Raw genomic sequence first — 23,821 nt, forward strand, 5'->3', positions numbered from 1 at the left:
AACATCAGCCGGGGACTCGACTTTTCTGGCCACGAATCCCTGCATTTATTCATGCGACTCTGTCTTGATGACTATTGAGGCCAAGAGTCCATCCCGATGATGGCTTCAGCAATTTTAAAGCCACCAGAATTGTCGAGGTGCGTTCCTCTCCTTAACATCCTAGTGACCCCTGCCACATTATCTGCAAGGTGGCGTGGTAGCGAGATGCAGTTGCGGTTCGGCTTAATTAACACCCAGCGGACAAGCAGGGAAGCATCAATGCCCTAGCGATACAAGTCTATACGGATAGATTGGCCTAGGAAAATGATCCGCACTTGGCTTATTGAACCACACAATTATATTGTGGCCGGTGCAGGCATGGGCACACTAAGTTAGACGTGATTAAAGCGTAAATAATACGGCGAGTCTCCTCTGTCCTGGTCGGCTTCCTTGTCTGTTCCGAGGTAAAAATCCGACATGGTCGACCCTGAATAATCCACCAATCACTGAAAGTCGAAGCAGAAATAACACGGGTCAGAAAGGGACGATAGGGGGTTCCCGACAGGGAAATATACACTGATACGGAGGTCTAGAAGGCGTGCCCTCCTGACCAAGGGCACGAAATGCCTAGCTTCGCAAATTCTCATTCTGGGCACTCTTCTCCCCTTATGCCCGAGAAACATCCTTGACGGGGAGAGTCTCATTAAACAGTAGTACCATATACTACAATGTAGACGTCAACCTGCGAGAATCTGAGCGCAGCTTTTATCTGATCAGTGAACAAAAGAAATTCCACTGTTCAGTCACTATGGTGAAATCCCAGACAGCTCTGCTGCACTGTCATACCCATATCTGGTCTTTTCCATCCTCACCCCAATCGTTGTTGCTACAAGACTGCTGGGTCGACAGTATCTTTCCGGTCAAATCGGGTCAGATGACTGGACCATTTTGACATCTTGTGTGAGTCAGGTTGAGGGCAGTTTTTTCGCAACGAATAAACTAATGAAGACTATGTTCAGGTATTCGCAGAAACGGTGTCGATTCAAATGATAGTTGGTCAGTGTGCAAGGACTAGAAGCAAGCGCTCTTTGGATTCCGCTAACCAGATGTTGTCAATCTGCAAGTGGGCATTCGGTAAACATGAAGGTGATGTTTCTCAGGAATTGCTCACTCGAGCATTAAAGGTCAGTGCAAAGAGTTTTTGAATACAATATTGTCCGGGGAAAAGACTAACAAGATCGACCATTCGCAGCTCTACTTCATTGCCCAGATATTGTATAAGATCAATATCGGCCTCACGAAGATCAGCATCTTACTGTTATACCTCCGCCTCTTCATACAACGCTGGTTCTTTATCACCTGTTGGGCATGGATCGTGATCATCACTGCATTTACTCTCGGCACGGTGATATCTAGTATCTTCCAGTGTTCTCCCGTCCAATATGCCTTTGATAAATCTCTCCCCGGCTCTGGCTCCTGCATTAACTTAACCGCATTCTGGTACGCCAACGCCGGGTTCAATATTTTCAGTGACCTAGTTCTCGTGGCTCTCCCAGTGCCAGTCATCAGTCGACTGCAATTACCACCGAGACTGAAGCTCATCCTCTGCGGCATTTCGCCTTTGGTATATTGTGAGTGTGTTTCCTATCATTTCCCCGAGACCAGTCAAGCCAACTGCTAACGAAACGCTCCTCCCCCAAAAAGCGTCTGCATTACATCTATCCTCCGCATCACAACTCTCGACATCGCCACCTCCTACCTCGGCATCACTGGAATAGCATCAACTCGTCCAAATGGACCGTCATTGGATCCAATCTCGGCATCATCTGCGCCTGTCTCCCCGCTCTTCGTCGCCCTCTTGCCTTCCTCTTCCCCCATCTCTTTGGAAAATTCTCCCGTAATGCTAATTACGCCGCCGCCGACAGGCAGGCGACTCACTCCCGCGCGGGTCGACCGAATAATTCCTCTGACCCTAGTCGGAGAAAGTTCAACAACAGGGCTGCGTTCAATAAATCCGTCTCGCGCTACGTCATCCATACCGAGAAGCAGGGGAGCACCAGTCAGGAACAGATCCTCCCGGATGCTGGAGAGTATACAAAGGAGGGCATTGAACGACGTACGTATCTGTCCGGTACGAGTCTGGGGAGAAGGTAGGGGATGTCGTTGAGATGGACCGGTTTGAAAGTCTACGTTCATAATGATAGTTTTCGGGGGTTCTGGTCTACTTTTCAGAATATTTTATCACGTATTTTTTTTTTCACATATCTTAATGTTCAAACAGACGAACAATCGTAAATTTTTGTTTGACGTAAATCTAATGAAATCCCGTCTACTGCAAACGCTATATGTCTCTGCTCCTTCGTTTCTTTTTCTAAGGCGTGCAACGGCCCGTGTAGCGAGGATACAAGCTGCAGTCTCTCACGGTGTAACGACCGCACAACCAGGCGAGGAATCGTTCCAGACCCAGACCGTATCCACCGTGGGGGGAGGTTCCGTACCTGAAACGCAAGCGGTTTAGTTAAGAAGGTACAGATAGATTTGAAGAGGCAGAAACAGCAAAGAGAGGGATAGAGAAAGAGAAAACTTACTTGCGCTGGTCAGTGTACCAGTAGTACGGAGAGGGGTCCATGCCCTCGTGCTTGTAGGCGGCCATCAGCTCGTCCCAGTTGTCCATTCTCATACTACCACCGACGATCTCGCCAACACCGGGCATCAGCACGTCGACACTCTCGGTGACGCGGCGGTCCTCAACGTCCTTCTTCATGTAGAAGGCCTTGATCTCGGCGGGGAAGTGGGTCAGGAAGATGGGCGAGTTGATGATGTCGGTCATCTTGCGCTCGGCGGCCTCGGCGATGTCGTCGCCGAACTCGTGCGGCTTGCCCTCCTCGTTGGGGATGTCGTGCTCGCGCAGCCACTCGATGGCGTCGGAGTACTTCATGCGACGGAAGGGGCGGCTGGGGGGCTTGAAGTCGGGGTTGAGCTTCTGGATGTAGGCGGCGATCTCGGGCTCGGCCAGCACCAGGTCCATAACGCGGCAAATGACCGCCTCCAAGTGGTCGAGCAGGTCGCTGAAGGTGATGAAGTCGAGTTCCGCTTCGATGTGCGTGTACTCGGACAAGTGACGACGGGTGAGGGACTTCTCGGCGCGGAACGACGGGCACACGCAGAAGACGTCTCCCAGCGAGGGCAGACAGGTCTCCAGGTAGAGCTGAGACGACTGTGTCAGGTAGGCGTTCTCGCCGTAGTAGTCGAACTTGAACAGAGTGCTGCCGCCCTCGACCTGGGTCTGCACCATGGCCGGCGGGGTGACCTCCAGCATGCGGTTCTCCTCGAAGGCCGTGCGGAAAGCCCGCAGAGTGGCAGCGCGCACCTTCATCACCGAGGAGACGGTCTCTCCACGGAGCACCAGGTGGCGGTTGTCGTACAGGGTCTGGGGATCGGCATCGGGGGCCACGCGAGTGGTGATGGCCTCCTTGTCACCAGCGGCACGGCCGATGATGGTGAAGAAGTCGGCGTGGAGCTCGCGGTCGTTGGGCGCATGCTGCTTGGGAGGGACCGCGCGCATCTCACCGTGGATCGACATGGAGGTTTCGAGGGTGAGAGTCATGATGTCGTAGGACTTGGCCAAGTCGCCGGTCAGGACACACTGCAGGTAGCCATAGCCGTCGGTCAAGGTGAGGAAGACCACTCCCTTCTGAGCGCGCAGACGATGAACTCGGCCCAGCACGCGAACCCGAGTACCCTTAGTCTCCGGCTCGGGCTTGCCCAACGTCACGACCGCCGGGTCCGTCACGTCCAGACGGATCTTGACCGGCTTGGGCAGAGAGGTATCCTCCTTGATGACGACCTTCTTGGCTTCTTCCAGCAGAGCCTGACGCTTGTCCGCCTCTTGCTTCTCGCGAATGGCCAGGTCCTGCTCCTTGGCGGCCTTTCGCTTCCGTTGTTCGTACAGGTTGGTGGCCTTCTTCAAGGCGGACTTGGTGGCCGGCTGATAGACCAGTTTGGAGGCGGGATCGGCACCCTCACCCGTGGGCTCGGTTTGGGACTTGCGCGTCAAGTACTGGGTGCCATCGGCGGGAGCGTGCTGCAGCATAGCATGCAGCAGCGTCTTGTAGGGGGCAGACTCGGTTCCGGTCGCGGTGGAATCGTCCCGGCCGACATCTTCGTCAATGTAAATGGAAGCCATTGTCGCGGACTGTGTAGGATAGAAAATGCGTTAGACAAGAGGGATATAGAAGAATTGGGTTCGTATGTGTTAGAGGGGAGAGAATGGCAGTGGAGTTATGGAGAATAATGGGGGAAACCAAGTCGATGTACACAGCATGGGTCTTTAAAAGAGATAGGATATCGCAAGGTGAGTCACGGGCCTTATCGAAGGGGGCAAAGCTGGCAGGGGCCACAGGATGCAACCAAGATTTACAATATAGAAGGGAAATTTATAACCTACCAAGGTGATGACTCAATCCAAGAAGGTAGGTATTGTCGCAGCAAGTCCCGCGCCGGAGAAGATGAATCCGCACAGTGCAAAACGGCTTCCTGGAGGGGTAAATTTCTGGATGCGGACGGCCGACGGTTGGTGGATGCCGCGGGCACCCCACAGATGCCTCAGGCAGAGAGATATCTTGGTGCCTGAGTGCCTTGGTACCTGTATGCCTGACGGCCTGAACACTGAGCGGAACTCCGCGTCGTTCTACCGGGACCAGCAGACCCTGCAGTCCACTCCGGAAACCGAACCGATAAGACTTCCTCCAATTCTATGTTCCTGCTTCTTGTACAGATGGTGAAGAACCTAGCTACGCCACTCCCTAATTGATCCGGAACAAAAGATCTACCTAGGTAGAATTGATTTCGACAGAGAAAGTCGCATCTTCTGCAGTCGGCACGGATCAATGTCCCGCCGGCCTCTCCAACTAACCTCTCTCTCCTCTACGCTTCCAGCTTTTCTTCTTGTCTTTGTCCTTGACCTTTTTTTTTCGGTTTATTCTAATTTTTAATTTTTAATTTTCCCTTTTTTCTCCCTCCCCCACCACTAGTCCCGATCTGCCCGCTCTGAACCTGAAGAAAATGGATTTCTCAGATGAAACATGACGACCAGGAGTCTTCGGGTCCCTCATTTATGACACTCCCGGTCCAAATGATCGACTAGTCAATTCTCCGCGTTGGTTTCGGTCGCCCGTCTCTTCCGCTCTGTCTGACTCTGACTCTGACTCTGAGAACTGAGAAGTGCCGACGATGCGATGAAGATGGAGTCTCGAAATCTTGATTCAGCAGTAGCATGAACTAACCGGACAAGATCATCGGCATCTTGGTCTTTGGCGGCCACGACCAAATCTACAATACTCCGTAAATTAGGAACGATCGATTGACGTTGACAGTTCCGATGGGGAATGGACGGTGGTACGCTAAGAATGGACTCCTAGCCCCAAGCTGCTAATCAATCATCTTCACCTCGCCGCTCTCTCCACAGGGGAGTTGACGACTGCCTATTATTAGGATGCCGTCGCGCTAGTCACTTTCCTTACGACGCCAATGTTTGGTTCATCGCGAACACCCCCTTTTTCCTTCCATACTGTATCTCCGTTTGATTATTATTATTATTATTATCATTGTTGGTGTTGTTAGTATTCATTACTTCCTTGCTTACATGGTGATCTCTGGTGATTATCATTATTGCTCCGAATTAATTCTTTATTCATCTGTCTTCAATGTTTGGTTGGCTTCGTTTCTCCACGATTGTTACCGTAATCCAGTGTCGCTGGTACTCTCTTTCATAGTTTCTTGGATATGTTTATTTTGAGCAGTTTGATATTTGTATAATCTATTCTAATATTGTCATCGTTTTGGTTCGATTAACTGGCCATTGTGTTTTTGTCTTTTTCTTCAAGATTTGAGCCCCCCCAAAAAAAGGAAAAATAATAGTCAAAAGAGAAGGGGAAAAGTGCTCTCTCCTCCTGGACTGATTGTTTATTACATACTGCTTTCTCTCCTCTCACTCTCATTCTCTTCCACCCCCTTTTTCCTGCGCTGTTTCTCCCCTCGGAGGGCCCTCTTTCTCCCCACCGAATTCGTTTCGATTTCTTTCCTTTTTTTTTATTATATTATTTCCGGTCATTATTCTCTCTTTTCATCCCCATTGCCTTTTTTTTTTTTTTAGGTCCATCAGTGGCTTCTCTCTTTGTCATTCCCACACTTATCCCTTTCGGGCTTCACTGGGCTCCTTTCGTTCTTTGTGTGCTCCGGTTCGATTGATCTAATAATCAGAAACCCATTGGATTAATGGGTTCGGATTGAATCCATTGCTGTCACCGTTTGTCTGCGGAGATTAACGTCGTCTTGTTCGTGTTGTGGTTAACTTCCAGGTTGGCATTCTCGCAGCCCCTAAAAAACCCACCCCCAAACCCAGCAGCTCCACCACATTCCAATTGACCACTGGGGCTAGACACGTCTTGGGCGATTGTCCCTATTCTGCTTCGTCTTCTGCTCTCCGTTCTCTTCCTCTCTCGCTCTTTCTTCTCTCCCTCTTTCCCTCTCTCTCTCCTTTTTCTTGTTCCCCTTCGTTTCGCCTTCTTTTGGCCTCCCCATTTTCTCTATTTTATTTTATTCTATTTTTCATTCTTTCTTCTGCATTATCTTATTTTATTTATTTTTTATTTCATTGTTTACTCTTACCTTTTGATTTCTCTTCGTTTCCCTCTCTTTTTCCCCCTACCTCTTTTCGGGGGTGATCTTCAGCCCGGCGGCTTTTTTCCCCTTGGATGGTCTCCTGGCCATTCTCGACTGTCGTGTCAATTGCTCCGTCTTCCTCATTTCCCACCCCCTTTCGTTGGTGATAGCGATCCATTCTGTCGGCGACCAATTGACCCGGTGTTCCCTCTTCTTTCGCTAGGGGACCCTCGCGTCCTGCTCGTTCGTTCCGCTCCCTCGCCATGCAAACCTCCGATGCCTCCAGCCTGCCGAGTCGTTTGATCCCTTCCAAGTTCTCTCATCTCAACACGGACAACACGGGATTTTCTCACGGAGCATACAACTCCAACAACGCCCCTCTGCAGGGCCTACCGGATCGGAACGCTCGTCGTGCCAACATTCCTGCCATTAACACCACCGCCGGCCACCATACCCCTGACGCCATGGCGACCTCCGGCACCGCGTTTGATATGAACTTCACCCCTCTCCTTCCGTCCCAGCTCCTCCTCGGCAGTCCTTTCCAGCCTGGAACCCCCTCGGCCTTTGCTTCGCCCCAATTCACCAATTTCGGGGGATTCTCCCAGGCCAATGGCCCCGCTCATGCACAGAACCCGCAGACTCACCTGGGCAGTCCGACCCAACCCTCGCACAACGCCGGTCTCTACTCGGGGATGATGTCCACGGACATGGGGAACTCTCAAATGCTCGCGGGCCCTCAATCCCCCGTGGGTGGCATGGGTGGTCTCGGCAACGCGGCTTTCGGCAGTCCGGCCGCGTCTGTGACCCCTGGCCTCCTGTCTGGTACAAGCCGCACCGTGTACCTGGGAAACATCCCTGCGGAGACCTCCGCTGAAGAGATTCTGAACCACGTTCGCAGCGGACAGATTGAGTCGGTTCGGTTGCTGCCTGACAAGAACTGTGCCTTCATTTCCTTCCTGGACAGCAACTCCGCGACCCACTTCCACTCCGACGCTATCCTCAAGAAGCTCGCCATCAAGGGGAACGACATCAAGGTTGGCTGGGGCAAACCGTCTCAGGTTCCCACCTCCGTTGCCTTGGCGGTGCAGCAATCGGGCGCGTCGCGGAATGTCTACCTGGGAAATTTGCCCGAAGAGATGTCGGAGGACGAGTTGCGCGAGGAGCTTGGCAAGTTTGGCCCCATCGATACCGTAAAGGTCGTCAAGGAGAAGGCTATTGGCTTTGTGCACTTCCTGTCCATCAGCAACGCGATGAAGGCGGTGTCTCAACTTCCCCAGGAGGCCAAATGGCAAGCTCCTAAGCGTGTCTTCTATGGAAAGGACCGCTGCGCGTACGTTTCCAAGACGCAGCAGCAGAACGCGGCTCAATTCTTAGGGATCGCGCCGGGATACGCGCACATCCTCAACTCCGCGGATCGCGATCTGATTACCAACGCACTAGCCCAGCAGTCCGTTGCAGCCGCAGCCGTGGCCACTACGGCCGGCGGTGTCAACAACCTGGGCAATCGCACCATCTACCTGGGCAACATCCACCCCGAAACCACCATCGAGGAGATTTGCAATGTGGTGCGTGGTGGTCTCCTGCATCACATTCGCTACATTCCTGACAAGCACATTTGCTTTGTTACGTTCATCGACCCCACTTCAGCTGCCTCGTTCTATGCATTGAGTAACCTGCAGGGCCTGATGATCCACAACCGCCGTCTCAAGATCGGCTGGGGCAAGCACTCTGGCCCTCTCCCTCCTGCAATCGCTCTGGCTGTCAGCGGGGGTGCCTCGCGCAATGTTTACGTGGGCAACCTGGACGAGTCCTGGCCTGAGGAGCGCCTCCGTCAGGACTTTTCCGAATACGGCGAGATTGAGCTGGTCAACACGCTGCGCGAGAAGAGCTGTGCATTCGTGAACTTCACCAACATCGCTAATGCTATCAAGGCCATCGAGGGTATGCGCAACCGGGAGGAGTACCGACGCTTCAAGATCAACTTCGGCAAGGATCGCTGTGGCAATCCACCCCGACAGACTGGCAATGGCGGCCAACAGGGCCGAAACGGCTCGGGACTCGAGGGACCGCAGTCGCCGTCGCCCGCCCTTAACGGCTTCCAGCAGAACCTCAGCCAATCTGGATCTCAATCCAGTCCAACCCGTTCCGCTTTGTCCCCCGCACCCGGCTCTACGGGATCCCAGAACGGCCAGCAGAACCGACACCCCCTCCAGACGGTGTCCTCACCGTCGGGGGTCTTGAACGTTGGGGCAAACAACCCGCTCACCATGTACCTTAATCAGATGTCGGCTCAGCAAGCTCAGGAGCAGGAGAACCGCCTGAACGACCCAATCGCCCTGGCCGCGTTGCAGTCTCAGCATCAACCACCTCAGCAGCAGCCCTTGTACAACGGTGGCAGCACCGGCGAACTTAGCAACGGCAACATCGAAGCGCCCCTTCATCAGCACAAGCCGTCTAGCAATGGCTATTTGAACGTCACCAACGGTTCGACGGGACCGGGTCATCACGCCACCGCCAGCATCAGCAGCCTGAATGTTCCTCGCGCGCAACACTCGCGTGCCGTCAGTTTGCCGTCATTCTCGCAGGAGCCATTCGGACCCATTTCAGGTCAACCTAGCCATGGCGGCCGCTCGGGCGTTGCCCACCAGCCGCAGAGCAGCTTCTCCAGCTTCACTTCTGCCCTTGGAGGGTTGAACCATGCCGGCTTCGGATTGGCCATCCAGAATGAGAATTCGTTGCCAGGCTGGGCCGAGGAAGAAATCGGAGCCAAATAATCTTACATTCTCATAATCTTTGAGGGGAAATTTATTTTTTTGACTTACACACTCTTCTTTTTATTTCAGTTGTCCTGGGTGAAGCATTTTATCTTTCACTTCCCACCAATTTCCTTGGATCTCCCCTTCTTTCTCATGTCACCATTCTGATTCAATTCTCTGTACTGGTTTGACAAACCCTGTGTGTGGTTCAATTCTTCGCCCGCAATTTTTCTGTGCAAATTTCGTTCTTCGCCAAACCCCCATTATAACCCTTTTAATCATTCTTCTTATACCATCCTTGTATTGCTAGTTGGTTATGATGTCTTGTACTTTCTCTTGTCTGTTTTATTTTCTAATTCTTCTTTTTCTGTTTCTTCTTTCTTCCCCTTCATTTTATCCCTTTCTTGGCTATGCATAATTATTGAATTTCCAGTTGTCTACGAAAACGGATGAGATTGCGGTTTAACCCGGGAACTCGTTCTGAGATGTTCATCCTACCCATTAGCATTTGCGATACCATTTGATGGAATTACATAGTTGTTGAGGTAATCAGCTTGGTATTGGTGATGGCATCGAGGCCATTGAGGACTTTAGTGAAAGACGAATCAAAAAGATATCGAAGTACACGATCGCATCTCTCTTGTAGGGCTCATGGCTACTCTCTTCTTACTTTCAAATCCAAGTCTACACAGACGGATTGTTGATGACGCTCGTCATTCTTCCCCATGCGGTTAAATGTCAACAGCGGCGCGCCAGGTGTAGCACGTGACCGGGGCCGCTAAAGCGCGACCCATGGAACCTGAAGAACTTGGAGATCTTCAGACGTCATTTCCGTCATTCTCGTTTCCAGCTCATTCCCGTCGCAATTTTGCAACGATGTCTTTGCCCCCAGAACAGATCAATATCAAACGCCGTCGAGAGGAGGAGCCCGTGGACACGCTATGTAAGTATACTTCCATCCTCGTGAACTAGTTAGCTTGGCCATTCAGCTGGCTGGCTGGCCAGCTAGCTAGCTAGCTAATCTTTCTTTTCTTTCTCACCTTTCTTTCTCCGATGAGTCTGGCTCTCACCCGTTAGCCTCTCCTCGTAATTACACGAAAAACGTGGATGGAAAGGAGAAGAAGAGGATATTCCGTTGTCCCGTTGTCTCTTTACACCTACTAATTCCTCATCACAGACATCCAGTCGGAATTGCACCAGACTAAGCGTCGTTTCACGGACTTTGTCTTCCAGCGAGTTGAAATCCGAAGTGGCGATGGCAACAAGGGTTCCCCAAGTCCATCGCCAGCCGAAAGGGATTTGCGCAGTCCGCGCTCGGTGAGCAGCGCCTTCCCGGGATCGACTCACTCTCGTACGGTGGCGTCGGGGGGTACGGGGGTGCCGTTGGTGAGGGCCACATCGCCGGGGGCTGAGTTTCGTGAAGCCAAACGTCTAGCGGCTCTGCGTAAGGAGAAGGAGGAACAATTAAAGCGGGCGCTGCACTCGTCGCCAACGTCCACGAAGTCCGCCGGTCCTGGTCGCAGCGCTGAAGATGGCGACTCCGAGCCTGCGGCGGCGACGACGACAACGACAACGTCTAGCGGCAGATCGAGTCCCGCGCCGTCTGCGTCGCCGGGGATGCGACGCTTTCAAATTTCTCGCAGCAAGAGTCTTCTACGAGGTACAGCAGCGGCAGGAGTGCAGAAACGCAAGGGAGACGGGGCAGTCGCCGTACTGGTGGAGAAGTTAAGGCGCAAACCACATTCCAGACAAGCGTCGATGGTCGCGGATGCCGCCGTGCGGGCGGAAGATCTCAGAGGGTCGCCGGATGCAGTTTCTACGAAAACTATCGATTCGCGTGACAGTTCAATACCCCACGAGGATGCACCGACTACCGCTCGACCCCGCAAGCGACCGGTCGTCAACAGGGCAGAGAGACAGTGGCGGGAGGAGCGTAAGACGGCCATCGATGCAGCCAAACGGAATATCAACCAGGTGTTGGAGAAGGAGGCCCAAACTCAGCACCAGAGCAACTGGGACGATGAATCGGAGCGACTGGCTCGCGAGTTCGAGCAAATCGCATTGGAGATGGAAGGAGCAATGGAAGAGGACACGGAGGACGTCATACCCGCGCCATCGTCGACAGAGACCCGGTCTGCTCCGGTGATGCCCAAACCGCCGTTGAAATACCCACCTCGTACACCCAATAAGCATCGGGCTGGGAAGTCTGCAGAATTGCCGCAAGGGGGTGAAGAGGCTGCCAAGGCCCAAGAGGTGGAACACGAGGAGGATAGCGACGGAGAATATGTCTACGATACGTATATTCGAAAACCCTTGCCGGAGGGGGCAATCGGCAGCGGAGAGATCAGAGACAAAGGAGGCGATCTGCTTACGAACCCACTGGCCGATTGGCAACAGAACCAAGACGCTTGGTTTCGGCAGAAGGGTATCGACACGACCCGTGCCGACGTTGGGGTCATCATCATTACGCAAGAGGACGAGGAGTATTGGGAGCATTTTATTGAGGAGGATGACGATGAAGACCGCTGGGACAGTGAAGATGGCGATTCGAACGGTAAGTGGCAATCCAACCATGTGCCGGGGAGAAGCCGAAAACGAAGACAAAAGGACCAAGAAAGAATGCGAAACAGGCTGACGAAGGGGGGTGCTGAATCTAGCTGAGAATAATCCCGCCAATGAATATCCGGACGAAGACCTGTCTTGGGACGATGAAGATGACGATCCCATGGCCATCTACCACAAATACCGCCACCACGCGGTGTCAGACGATGAGGAATTCGGCATGAACGATTCGGCCAGTGAAAGAGCGTTTGGCTACTCTGGGCGCCGGTCGCACGTGGAGTCCGATGACGAGAGCTGGTGATTTTCTTCCTTCCACATTCCACATTCTTTTCTTCTTCTTTTCTTCTCTTCTCGCGGGTGGCTGCATCCGATCAATTATCATTATCGCTATGAATTCATGCTTCTCAACGACATCCCACGCCCGCAAGGGGGACAGAGAGCGGGGTTTCTTCCAACCCTGTCTGGAATCACACCCGCTGATGAAACGGTCGATCCCATCCTTTGGATCGGCTCTTGTCCCAACTTCATTCTCAACGTGGTAATCCAGGCCCCCGATCATCGCCTTGCATGAAAATAGACCAAATATGCAATTACCGAGAGACCTACCTTTCCGTAAGCAAGGCTAGACTTTTTTTTCTCTTTTCTTTTTTCGTTTTGTTTTGGCATTCGAGACAGATTAAAAACAAAGGCACCAATCCGACGCATGCATGCAGCTTATATCTGCATCGGGGCCATTCTGCAGTATCCTCTCCAACCGCAACGCAACGCGAGGAGGGCAACGACTCATTGACGTGTCGAGGTGGAGAAGGTAAATGAAGGGAATCCAGGCATCCAAGCCCAAGGGAGGCTAAAAAATACCAACGCGACTCAACCGTCTCCGGCAGTGCAGCAATGCAGAAGAGATAGTTTGGAAAAGGTCGGGAAGGGGGGCAAGAGCGACGGGATTCTCATCCTTCGATCAACCGATTGCAGAAAATCAAACATCCCAACCCGCGCGTGGCCGACTAATTTAGTCTCGCTCCGTGCAAAGTCCGTACAGTCCTATTCCTAGTCGGGGGGTGGGGGGTGGCCACTGGCCATGAAGACATGAAGACATGAAGGAGGCCATGACCATGCCATTGGCATGTCATGAAAAACTCACTACTCCGTACTCCGTAGATGGACTTGAAGATCGAGTCTCTTGCACACGGACATGGACATGAGACTGGATGGAGACCTACGGACGACGGAGTCTACTAGTAGTAGGTTTGTGCTCACCATCAAGTTTAACGCTACGCAAGCTTCCATCCTTCCCCTTCCTTTCCATCCTTCCTGCTGCCCACATCGCTGCCCCCTCTTTCCATGTGGTTGAGAGAAATGAGGCTAAACACATCTCAGCGTGAGGATTCTAGTCGTCCGGCTGTTCTGCTCTAGTTTTGAAAATTGCCTTCAGAAAAAAACAAAAAGAATGGTGTACACCGTAAAAAAAAGAACCCACTAGAAAAGGAAAATGAATCAATTAAATCCAAATGTGGATATTGCTTGATTTGGGGGCCATTCTTCACCTCTTCGTGTTTCGATTTGCCTTTCTTTTAATATTTTTTTTTCTCAACTAAGCACAAATCAATATTCAAAATTAAATAAAAATAAAAAAGTCTCACTTTTTGGCCTTCTCTTCTTAAGGAACTCACGGACTGCTTACCGTTGCAGTCACTGCGTATTTTCCTATGCGGGTTAGTCTACCCGGACCTGTTCTTTTGCCTTTTTTGTGAATAATCCAACTATATCCTCTGTATAGTGTACTCTGTATAGTGTATTCGGTACACCTTCGGAGCTGAACGAGGTATGACTAGGAGATGTTTCCAGAACTGAATCCACAGATCTCAAATTGAATCAAGGAGGAGAAAAAGTCCGGAATGTACATCCAGGCGGGTCTCAAATGGTCCGTTGTCACTTGTCTTTGCAGTTGCAGTCCGCAGTCTGCATACCACGGCATTGACGAAGTGTACCGTACAGACATATCCCCCCTAGCTTTGAATGGTGACGAGTGATGACAACAGGCTGGTAAAGGGTCTTTCTGCGTGATACATCAATTCCTAGGGATATGGAGTCACGAGCGACTGTCTGTACCTACGGAGTATATAGTACAGACAGGCAGACTACCGAGTTACCTTGCACGAGTCTAGGTAGGTGTCTCGGGAGATATCCTCCGTACCTAGATATGAATGATAAGATGTATCTGTCTCTCCTCTGACCTTTTTTCCTAGCCGTGCAGGATGTATGTACTACATTGACTGCTTGTAAAGCAGGCAGGTTTGCAGAAAAGGGTAGTAGTCGCGAGGCAAGGGCTCTTATTAGGTATCTATCTACTTACCTAACTAACTATCTATCTATCTATCTATCTATCTATCTCTACTCCGGATACTTCTCCCTAACTTACATGATTCAATTGGAGTATGTTGTGCAACGGATATACATCATTCTACCTTAGGTTATTTATCTTGTAGTACTGCGTAAGTATACTGTATCGTATAGTTAATACGATAATACGTGAGCTTCCACAGGCCTGCCTGATCGCGTTAGCCTCTACACTAACGACTGACTAAGAAAGTGTCTGGAGTGACCACTCTCGACTCCACCGGGTTTGGTTTCCACTTTCCACTTCTAACTTCTGACTACGGAGTATCCTACGGAGTAAGTAAGGACGGACCATCAGGACGACCGAGTACGGCCGAGCCCGTTTGATGGTTCCAGCCTTGGGCCTTGGGTCAAAACAGATGAAGGCGTGATTAACAATGAGAGGATTGCGTGTTGTGTCTCGGTGTGGACTTTTGGTATTGTATGACTGACTGTAGGTCAAGTATGCACGGAGATAAGGTGCCTAGCAAGTGTAACAACATGATTCAAACAAAACAAGAATATCGACGATTTCCTACCCAATGATCCTGAAAATAAAAAAACAACCAAACAAGCCAACGTCATAACAATGTATGCATGCTAAAATAGTCAGAGAGCCTCCCAGTATGTGTGATAACAAGATTGAAACGAAAAAAAAAAAAAAAAGGAAAGACAGGATTATGAAACACCATGCAGTATGAAGTAAAGATCATATCAAGTGACAAAAGGTAAAATGAGTCATAGGGTGTAGAAGGAGAAGACAAATGATCAAATGAAGAAAGAAAACTCAGGAGGTATCTTCGCAGCGGCCGTAAAGAGTGATGAGAATCGAAAAGAAAGAGTTCCTTTTTTTTAGAAGTGAAGAAGAAAGAGTGCCGTGCATGACGACGTGATATCTGCCAAAGTCCCCTTCATACGAAGAAGACCTAATGGCTCGTACGTCGACCGTTCACTACCTCTTGGCTCTCGCGCATCCACGGATACCAAATATTCGCCCATTCGATGACTCCGTACTTGGGAGCTCGCGAGTCGCTGAGTCCTGAGCCCTCGCGGAGGAATTCGCCGTCTCGCATGCGCCGCTGCTCGCGCAATGTCGGACACTTCTTGTCCCTGATGAACCGGTAGAACTTGCACTGGATGCCCTGGAACCCGCGTCGTTGGCGGTTGGGAAATTGCCGGTTGAAGCTTTCACGCACCTCCTTCCACTCCTGGCAGAGATCCACCCGGTGGTACCAGATGAAGTACATCTCCTCCTCCTCGTACTTGGGACGAGGAGGGCGCCGTCTCTCGGCGGCGTTGCTGGAGGTGCTGGAGACCGAGTCGTAGCGGTCTCGCGAGTACGCTCCGGGCGAGGACTCCGCTGACCGGGCGTAGGATAGATAACCCTGGTCTTGAGACCCGGGCAGATCCCGATAGGAGCGGCTATCGGCAAAGGAATAGATGTAATGGTTGGGACTAGGAGGATAGAGAGGCGAGGCCTGGGGACTGGACACGTAGTGGAAGTTCGATGAAGGGGAATCGGTGTCTTCCGACCCCGACGGGTTGAGAAGAGAGTCAATGGCCATTCGACTTTGGCGGGACGATGGCATGTAGCTGGATCGGTCGTGGAATGCAGTCATGTTGTCGGTACCATCAAACCAAATGAACGAGTTGATATGAAAGGTATAATAAGCTAGTTTGAGAGTGGCGAAGGAAAAAAACAACGGCCGATATAAAAATGAGGCTTCGAAGGTTATGTGACTAAGAGTGAAATTGGTGAAACACGATGGATCAAGTATCACTTTTTGGGGGCGTGATGGTAGTGCTTGGTATGATCAAACGTTGGAAGGTTGGGAGGGTGACCAGGCGGTTATAAAGTGGGAAAAAAAAAAAAAGGGTCACCTGAAGAGGGACGACAAATTAAAGAAATCGAGTAATTGAAAAGTGAGAAAAGGGAAAAGAAAAAGGCGAAGTTGGAGACGGAGTTGGCTTTAAGAGAGAGAAAAAACGGCCAAGAGGATTGATGTTTCTCAGTCACTTGGTTCACAGGTCTTTATCGAGTGTCTCCCCCAGAGGTAAAGAAAATGTTGGACTGGAAGGAATGGGGTCAGGCGGAGACGCGGTGCTCTTGATAAATTAGGGAAATTCCGAGACTTTTCTTCGAACACCCCCCAACAGTGCACTAGACACCCGGTTGGATTCTTAAAATGAGGGTAATGGCTGCCAAGGGTCCCGTTAGTTGTGCTTAACCCATGCAGCGTACCGAATCCTTGGATCTTGCCGGCCTGTAATAGAGACCGACGCTGACTGCGCCCCCTGTCCGGATAGTGGAGAGATTGCCTCGATGGCGGGTACACGATGTCCCTCCGAAATTGATGCGTACGGAGTAGCGCCGCGAGCAGCAGGGGGATTGATTGATGGATGGATGGAGGGGAGCCAGACAGCTAGACAAGGGTTGTATGTAGGTCGAGGTGGAGGTATGTGTGAGAGTGAATGCACTATAAAAAAAGAAAATGAAAAAGAGAAAAAAGAGTTTAGGCTGGCTGATATGCTTCTTGTCTAGCCCTATTGCAAGCAAAGAGCAAAGCTGTAACCAAATTGGAATCCACCGCTCTAGGAGAGGAAGTTGAAGAGAGAGAGAGGATGAAGTAATTTAGACCGCCGCGGATGGAAGTATGTAGGTACCTTAGGCAGACAGGTCTGTATGTATGTATGTATGTATGTAATGATAGGGGTAATTAATTTCGAAGATCTGAAGAGAGGGAATTTCAGAAATCCAAAAAAAGTAATAAAAAGTAATTAGGTCACCTTTTTTTATGGTGTTATAATCCTTGACTGTATTATATGCAAGGATAAACAGAGGGGGGGGATGAACAAGCTAATATACCAGACGAATTCGCCACTTTTCTTCTGATACACCAATCCAGACTCCTCGAAAGGAGAAGCGAGAGAATCAAACGTTGAACAGCATGAGGGAGCAAGTGGAGATCTCAAATCCCAAGGGTCACGTTGGCAGACAGACGTGCAGGATGAATGATGGATGGGGAAGAGAGCGATTCTGGTCCCCGTTGGATCGGGTAATTAGAATGCTCACTTATTTTATTTTATTCTATTTGATTTTATTTTTAATATTATTCTTCGGTGTTATTTTTAATTGCGAATTTTTTTTTTTTTCCTTTGGAAAAACTACCAAACCCGATTTCCAGTTTCAGTTTGCTTCCCCGTATGTAAATCGCGTAATGCCTTATTTCCTAGGGAGATTGCAGTTGCACTATTTTGCCTATTTCTGAATTCCTACTTGTTCCGGTAGATTTGTTGTGTTCCGTAATTTCACCGTTCTCCCATTCCTTCTCTTTCTCTCTCGCTCTTCCTCTATGAATTAATTGAATTAATAGAAATATTTGAAAATTTGAAACCCATCCTCCCATTCAAACTAAAGGAATCGATACCCAGAAGGATCCACCGCAAGCAACGACGGAAGGAGGGGAAAAGTCCAGGTCTAGTTCATGCAATATGCGGCAAGGATATATCAGAACCAAAGGATTGAAAAGGAGCCGCAACAAAGACAGACAGAAAAGAAGAGAGAGAGAAAAAAAAATACAGAACACAGAATCTTGGGTCTGGTTCGGGGGCCCTCGGGAAGGGTCGATTTGGGTGGAAAAAGTGGAGAGGAATGTCAATTAGCAATGCGGCGACGGTTCCAGGGAAAAAGCCGCGATGGCACGTCGCATCCACGCCCCAACGGGTAGAAGTCGGATTTTAACTTGCCGGCATTTTGTTCTAGTATTTGCCTCGAACGGTTGAAACCTAATTGTCACGAGGTACGGATTCTCCGTCTGGTTCGAGTCGAAGTCGGCCAGTCGGCCAGTTTGGCCACGCGGGGGAAAGCGGCAATTTGCGCTCTGAATAATGAAAATGGGAAATGGGAAAGGGAAGGAAAAGTTAACTTGACCAGAGTTGTCGGACGATCTTCTGTCCCCCCCCCCGGTGTCAGATTTGGTTCTTACTTCCTCTCCCCCCTCAAAGGCTCAAACCCGCCATCAATGGACAGGGAATTACAAATACTGGGGAAAGAGAGACGCTGCGAGGCTGCGAGGCTGCGAACCATACTTTGCAACTGTCGCAATGTCTCGACGTGGTAAATTCCGTGGAGACAGTCCGATATACTCCTACGGAGTCAACTACGGAGTCCACCAAGGCCTACTCCGTACTATGAAGAAGACGTGCGGTTGACGATCCTGACAAGCTACGTAAGGGGGGCCGTATTTCTTTTCCCTTCCTTTGCTGGCCACTAGAAGCCCTTCATTTCGAGGTCGAAGGAATGGAAGCACATGGATATTAATCTGTGGTGTTTCTGTGTAGATCTCCTAATCAATTCTGATTTGCCTTGATTAGCTGTTATTCACCCAGTAGATTATCATGACCATCCGCAGCATCATCCGCATCATTATGATGAAGTTGTTGGATTCCTTCCCACTTGATTGATTGAGTATTATTATTATTAGTAGTGTTATATTATTATGGTTTCGTCACGAGCCGAACAGCCCTCTCTCCCCCATTTTTGGTATTAATTTTAATTCATTGCGTTTCCATTATTTTCTTGGGTACGACCAACCCGAGAGGTAGATCAGGCGGAAAGGCTCCGTCCGCGCATCGTCAGGGTGCAGGACTGCAGACTCCAGTCTCAGCCAGTCTGTCCGTGTCCCCCCTAACTGAAGATGCTGGACCAAGTATACACCGTACACACTACCGGCAGCCCTGCCACGGCATGAAGGAAGATTCGGGTTCCCGGAGCTGATAGGTCCTCGACGGGCTGCAAGAGGGGTCGACCGAAACGAAGCATTGCAGGGTTTCAATGGCGCCGGCGGGAAGCATCAGACGACCCAGTCGTAGGTATCTTCTTCATAGCTCCTAAGTTCACTCCAACGACACCTAAATTAAATCGTATTATACTTATTTCCCTACTTCAAGTACTACCATTGCCCTGGTTTGGTATCTTACCGCAAGCTACTCCGTAGGTAGTCAATGATTCAGCGGTGGTTAATAATTATTCAATCAATAATCATGATTAACAGGCCCCATCTTAATATCTCCCTATCTCTCTATTCCTCCGTCTTCGGTGGTTTTATTGATGATTCCACCCTCCGTCATCCGTGATCGATCCAATTCTTATTAGTTGTGCCTATCGTACCCTGCATGGTGGTTTTGAGTTTTGCCAATCATCTCTGACAGACGCTTCTCTTATCCACCGAAGGGGGAAGAAATTAAAATGGAAATAAATAAATCAAAAGGGAAAAACCACCTGCACAAGCACGCAAGCAAGACACAGAAGAATTGTCGGTGGGAGATCTCGAAGCAAGGTCAATCTTCGGACCCGCCGTTGGTGATGAAGAATCTCATCCTTCTTTTTCTGTTATTTTTCATTCTATTTTATTGGTAGGTATATCGCACACTCTCCTCCCTTTTCGTAAAATAAAAACACCATCGGTCCACCACCAACAATGGAAAGGAAATTGAGACAGACAGACGGGTGATTCAAAATAATAATAATAATAATCACAAGAAACACAAACAAAACCGAACTAACTCAAGATCATCAAAGCTCAACTGCGGCAGTCCTACGCCGCAATGGGTCGTCACTCGTCATCCCTGCCCTACCCAGGCAGAAGAGAGAGAGGGAGGGGAAAGGGAAATGAAACCAACAGACCAGGGGAAGGGTGATTGGGCGCGGAAGAGGAGATTCAGCAAGCTAACCTGCAGTGGCTTGGCTGCTGAACCGTGGTACTGGGACCAATGAACGAATAGGAGTGAGGCTCTAAGGGCGTCTAGCTCTTGGGTCTCAGAATATTACACAGGGCCATTCTTGCTGAAGGACAGGCGACGTGACACGATGTGTGTGGGTCCCCGCCTTGGCCATGGGGGGCATGGCTCTTTTTTTTTGGTTTTTTTTTGGGCCATTTCTGGCCCCCAAAGATTGTCATTGGCACTTGTTTCCTTTTTTTTCCCAAGGGCTTATTGGTTAATGGTTAATGGTTAATGGTTTATTTCTTTTTTCTTTTTCTTTTTTTTCACCCGTTCTCTGTTTGGGAGGGGGGCACTCTGCCTGGTTTGCCCTCTGTTTCTGTTTCCGTTTCGATGATTGAATCTGGATCATGTTATTGTTTCAGGCAATTAATTTTCTAGGTATCTGTGTACTCGGAGTACGGTTTTCTGTCCACACACACACATCTTACCTGCATCTACCTTCTTTTCTTCTTTCTCAACCCTGTCCTCCACGGCGTAGGAGTAGACCAACAAGCCCCCTCCCCTTTCCCCCCCATGCCCTACAAAAGGTACTAAAAAAAGTAATGTGCACAGCAGTCATCCGGAACAGGGCCATGCAGGCCAGGTAACAATCTGCAGAACCTGCCAACACATCTCTGCATAAGTGAGACGATCCTCGCCCCCCTTCTATTTTCTGACTTGATCACTGATGAAATCATCGGCTTACCGTTGGGAGGGGGTAGGCAAATGTAAAGAAGGGTGGGTTGATTTTCCCTTTCGATTTCCTTTTAGACGTACATACGTAGATGAATAGATATCTGGTATTGAATCTATAAAGTACGTATGTACACAGCTAGTAGCAGGTATCATATTACGTACGGTGTAGTACACCCCCCCCCCCCAAAACAGGGTATCTGACCTGATTCTGTCGTGCGGAACTCGTCTGGAATCTGGGCTATCGGCGCAAATCTTGGTGGATAACCTATCAATGCATTACGCGGGATGTCTGTCGTATTCCTTGCTGGAAATAGTAATAATTGCTTAGGATCAGAAGGATGACGAAAAGGCTATACTTTGTATGGTGTATATCGATGTACGGAGGACAGTGCCTGGTATTTTACCAACTACCTTGGTCAATTTATGTAGGTACTACGGCGTATGTAATTTTCATTGTCGGGGTTAACCCCCCCAGAAGTGCAACTGTATAAAGCGGCGACCCGACAAGAATCGAGTAGCAACACCAAAAAGAGACAGTGATCAAATTAATGAAATAAATAAATACATAAAACTAAAAGTGAGGCAGAAGGATTCAGAAATCGTCAGCTCGCTAGCGCAACCGAGCCAACCTGTCACCGCGGACAGAATAATCCATGATGGAGTGCGATGGAGTTGACCCTCTGGGGGGACTAGGACGCGTTAAGGAGCAGATCCATCCGAGTAGTTAGCGAACAGTGGTTGTTTAAGGCGGGTTTGGCAGAAGAAAAGCATCGGGGCCTCGGGCGAAGATCCGGGAGGCGGCCAGAAAAAAACATAACAGGTAAGTTTCACCATGAACGGAAAAAGAAAAGAAGGTGTTCATCAGAAAATGGTCGAAAAAACTTCCAGATGGCGGCGGGTTTACTTGATGAAGAAATATGTTTAAACGCACTGTCCGCCTGCTGTGTTTTCGTTTTTAAAATTTAGCCTTTTACTGCGTAATTGGACGGACATCTGAATCCTAACTCTCGTTCGGTAGATAGATATGATATAATATATATATTAGACTAACATCGTCGCATATCCGCGGAGGGTCCCTGCGGAGTCTACGATGGGATCCGGCGATGAGTACATGAGATGAACCAATTCTAGGTCGGAGAAAGCAGATCTCGTATATGTGTCCTGCAAGGGAAAAAAAAAAAGAAAAAGATACACATCCAAGACGGAAGACCCAAGCGCAGACATCCTTCAGAAAGCGAGCGTGCCCTTTCTCCGTGCTGAGTATGTAGGTGAAATGTGAATAGATTGCCTCCACCCCCACACACCTCACCTCACCTCACCGGTCAGGTCGAGTCCTTTCTTCACTGCAGTTGCGCAGGAATGAAGAAAGAGAAGACGCAGCGAATCAGGAGAATCCAAGCCCGTCGAGAGAATCCGTGATGCATTCCCATTTGTCACACCGATTTCTCCGACCTTGACGAAAAGGCACAAAAACAAAAAAAGAAAAAAAGGACTATGTACGTCTCCATCCTATCCGACGATTTCGTATGCTTCTCTCCTTCATGCCTTAGGTCCGTACTCCGTAGTGTCTTCAACTATTGACATCCTTCGACCGACTCATGGAGGAGCTTAGCGCCCACTGATTGGGTTGCCGCTGCTGAAGGAGGGAGGAAGAGGGGAAAGGAACGTCAGCTGTTTGGCTTTGGTTTCTATTTTCTTCCTGAGTATTATCGTGTGGGATTATTTTTTTTATTGTTTTTCTTCTTTCACCGTCCAGCTGTATTGCCTGTCATCTGCAGCATAACGATCGTCTTGTGTGTGAGTCTTTTTTTGTGTGTTCTTGGCACCATGACGACAATCGTTGGCTTGTTGGATATTCAGACGGCAAGTCCAACCAGACTACGAGGCACTTCGTAGAGTATGGCTGATCGCATGCTTATCAGTTCCTAATTATTGGAGGGACAAGGAAGGAAGCAAACAAAGAAAGTCGAGTCGACTACTGTAGGTCAAGAATGGCTGTACCAGGTTAGGTCGAATACATAGTACAGTAATAAATCAACCCTACCTAATAATAACCTTACGTGGTAAGGAACTGACCCAAACGCCGTGGCGGAGGACAGAACACCTGGGTGTATGGTGTAAGGCAAAACTTGCTAGGATCCAAATGAACCATCCCTTTTTGCCCTCGAGAGATCACTAAAGTACGACGGAGTTGGTATGGATCATGGTTGGGAAATTGCGGCGTAGTGAAGTTGCGCAAGCTCGAAATTCAACACTGGACCTGGACTCGGGCAATTGGAGCCAATGGTAGCACCCAGTCTGGTCTTTCTGTTTTCCCTTCTTTTTCCTCTTTTGCCAAAATAGCATCTGATCAGGAGGGGAGAACGAGTGATAGATGATGACAGTTCATCATGATCCTGATCGTGACTACGAAGTGAATTGATTGGACAAGAGAGGGCCGGATCCTTCAGGCTATTTTTTTCTGGCGCATGGACTCGAAGTATATCTCATGTCAGGGTCCTTAGGAAAACTTCTCCCCTAACTACCTTACTGAGTACAAGTTTCCACAGCCGGAGATGACTGTCGGCCGTCGGGGTCGAAAAAGAAACGATACAAAGCAATAAATCACCAAAAATAAAAATAAAAATAAAAAGGGAGAGGGACGGGTGGATGATCGGCCACTTGCGTCCAGTGTAGATCTCATTCCTGGGGAGGGGCGCTATGGATGATTCCTCGAGCGTCAAAAGGTCCTAACGCCAGCCAGCATTCTCGAGGGACAGGACGGAGTACGGAGTACACAGGATACACACAGTAGTTCCACGAATCCACCGGTGGACGGTAGTACGCTGTAGTGTAAAGTCCGGAGGGCCGCCGCGAGGGAGCTAACGAGGGACCGTCTCCTCATGGGGCAGCCCTTAACCCACTTGGACCAGAAATGCCCAACGTTATCGATCCCCAGACCTTCTTTTGGCTCGAATTTGACATTTGTCCATTTGATGGCTTCCCCCCCTCGTCGCCCGGTCGCTCGTCACCCGCGTACCCGCAGC

The 23,821-nt window shown here is 49.8% G+C and overlaps 5 protein-coding genes across 5 annotated transcripts; 3 read left to right on the forward strand and 2 right to left on the reverse strand.

Moving 5' to 3' along the window:
* Positions 1–1,085: 1,085 nt before the first annotated feature.
* On the forward strand, positions 1,086–2,497 carry KD926_010391 (uncharacterized protein; the record flags this gene model as incomplete). Its single annotated transcript, XM_053095874.1, has 4 exons — positions 1,086–1,163; positions 1,232–1,603; positions 1,684–2,095; positions 2,424–2,497. The coding sequence occupies 4 exons, from the start codon at positions 1,086–1,088 to the stop codon at positions 2,495–2,497; spliced, it is 936 nt and encodes a 311-aa protein (XP_052960049.1).
* A 66-nt stretch (positions 2,498–2,563) lies between these two features.
* KD926_010392 (asparagine--tRNA ligase DED81) lies at positions 2,564–4,165 on the reverse strand (the record flags this gene model as incomplete). Its single annotated transcript, XM_053095875.1, has 1 exon — positions 2,564–4,165. The coding sequence occupies one exon, from the start codon at positions 4,163–4,165 to the stop codon at positions 2,564–2,566; it is 1,602 nt and encodes a 533-aa protein (XP_052960050.1).
* A 2,740-nt stretch (positions 4,166–6,905) lies between these two features.
* KD926_010393 (putative differentiation regulator (Nrd1)) lies at positions 6,906–9,416 on the forward strand (the record flags this gene model as incomplete). Its single annotated transcript, XM_053095876.1, has 1 exon — positions 6,906–9,416. One exon carries the CDS (start codon positions 6,906–6,908, stop codon positions 9,414–9,416), a length of 2,511 nt encoding a protein of 836 aa, XP_052960051.1.
* Positions 9,417–10,274: 858 nt separating this feature from the next.
* KD926_010394 (Iwr1 domain-containing protein) lies at positions 10,275–12,261 on the forward strand (the record flags this gene model as incomplete). Its single annotated transcript, XM_053095877.1, has 3 exons — positions 10,275–10,341; positions 10,576–11,952; positions 12,056–12,261. The coding sequence occupies 3 exons, from the start codon at positions 10,275–10,277 to the stop codon at positions 12,259–12,261; spliced, it is 1,650 nt and encodes a 549-aa protein (XP_052960052.1).
* A 3,001-nt stretch (positions 12,262–15,262) lies between these two features.
* On the reverse strand, positions 15,263–15,925 carry KD926_010395 (uncharacterized protein; the record flags this gene model as incomplete). Its single annotated transcript, XM_053095879.1, has 1 exon — positions 15,263–15,925. One exon carries the CDS (start codon positions 15,923–15,925, stop codon positions 15,263–15,265), a length of 663 nt encoding a protein of 220 aa, XP_052960053.1.
* Positions 15,926–23,821: the final 7,896 nt, after the last annotated feature.

This window comes from Aspergillus affinis (assembly GCF_023601865.1).
Source record: "Aspergillus affinis strain CMG 70 chromosome Unknown NODE_7_length_541545_cov_85_609384, whole genome shotgun sequence".
Classification (NCBI taxonomy): Eukaryota; Fungi; Ascomycota; class Eurotiomycetes; order Eurotiales; family Aspergillaceae; genus Aspergillus; species Aspergillus affinis.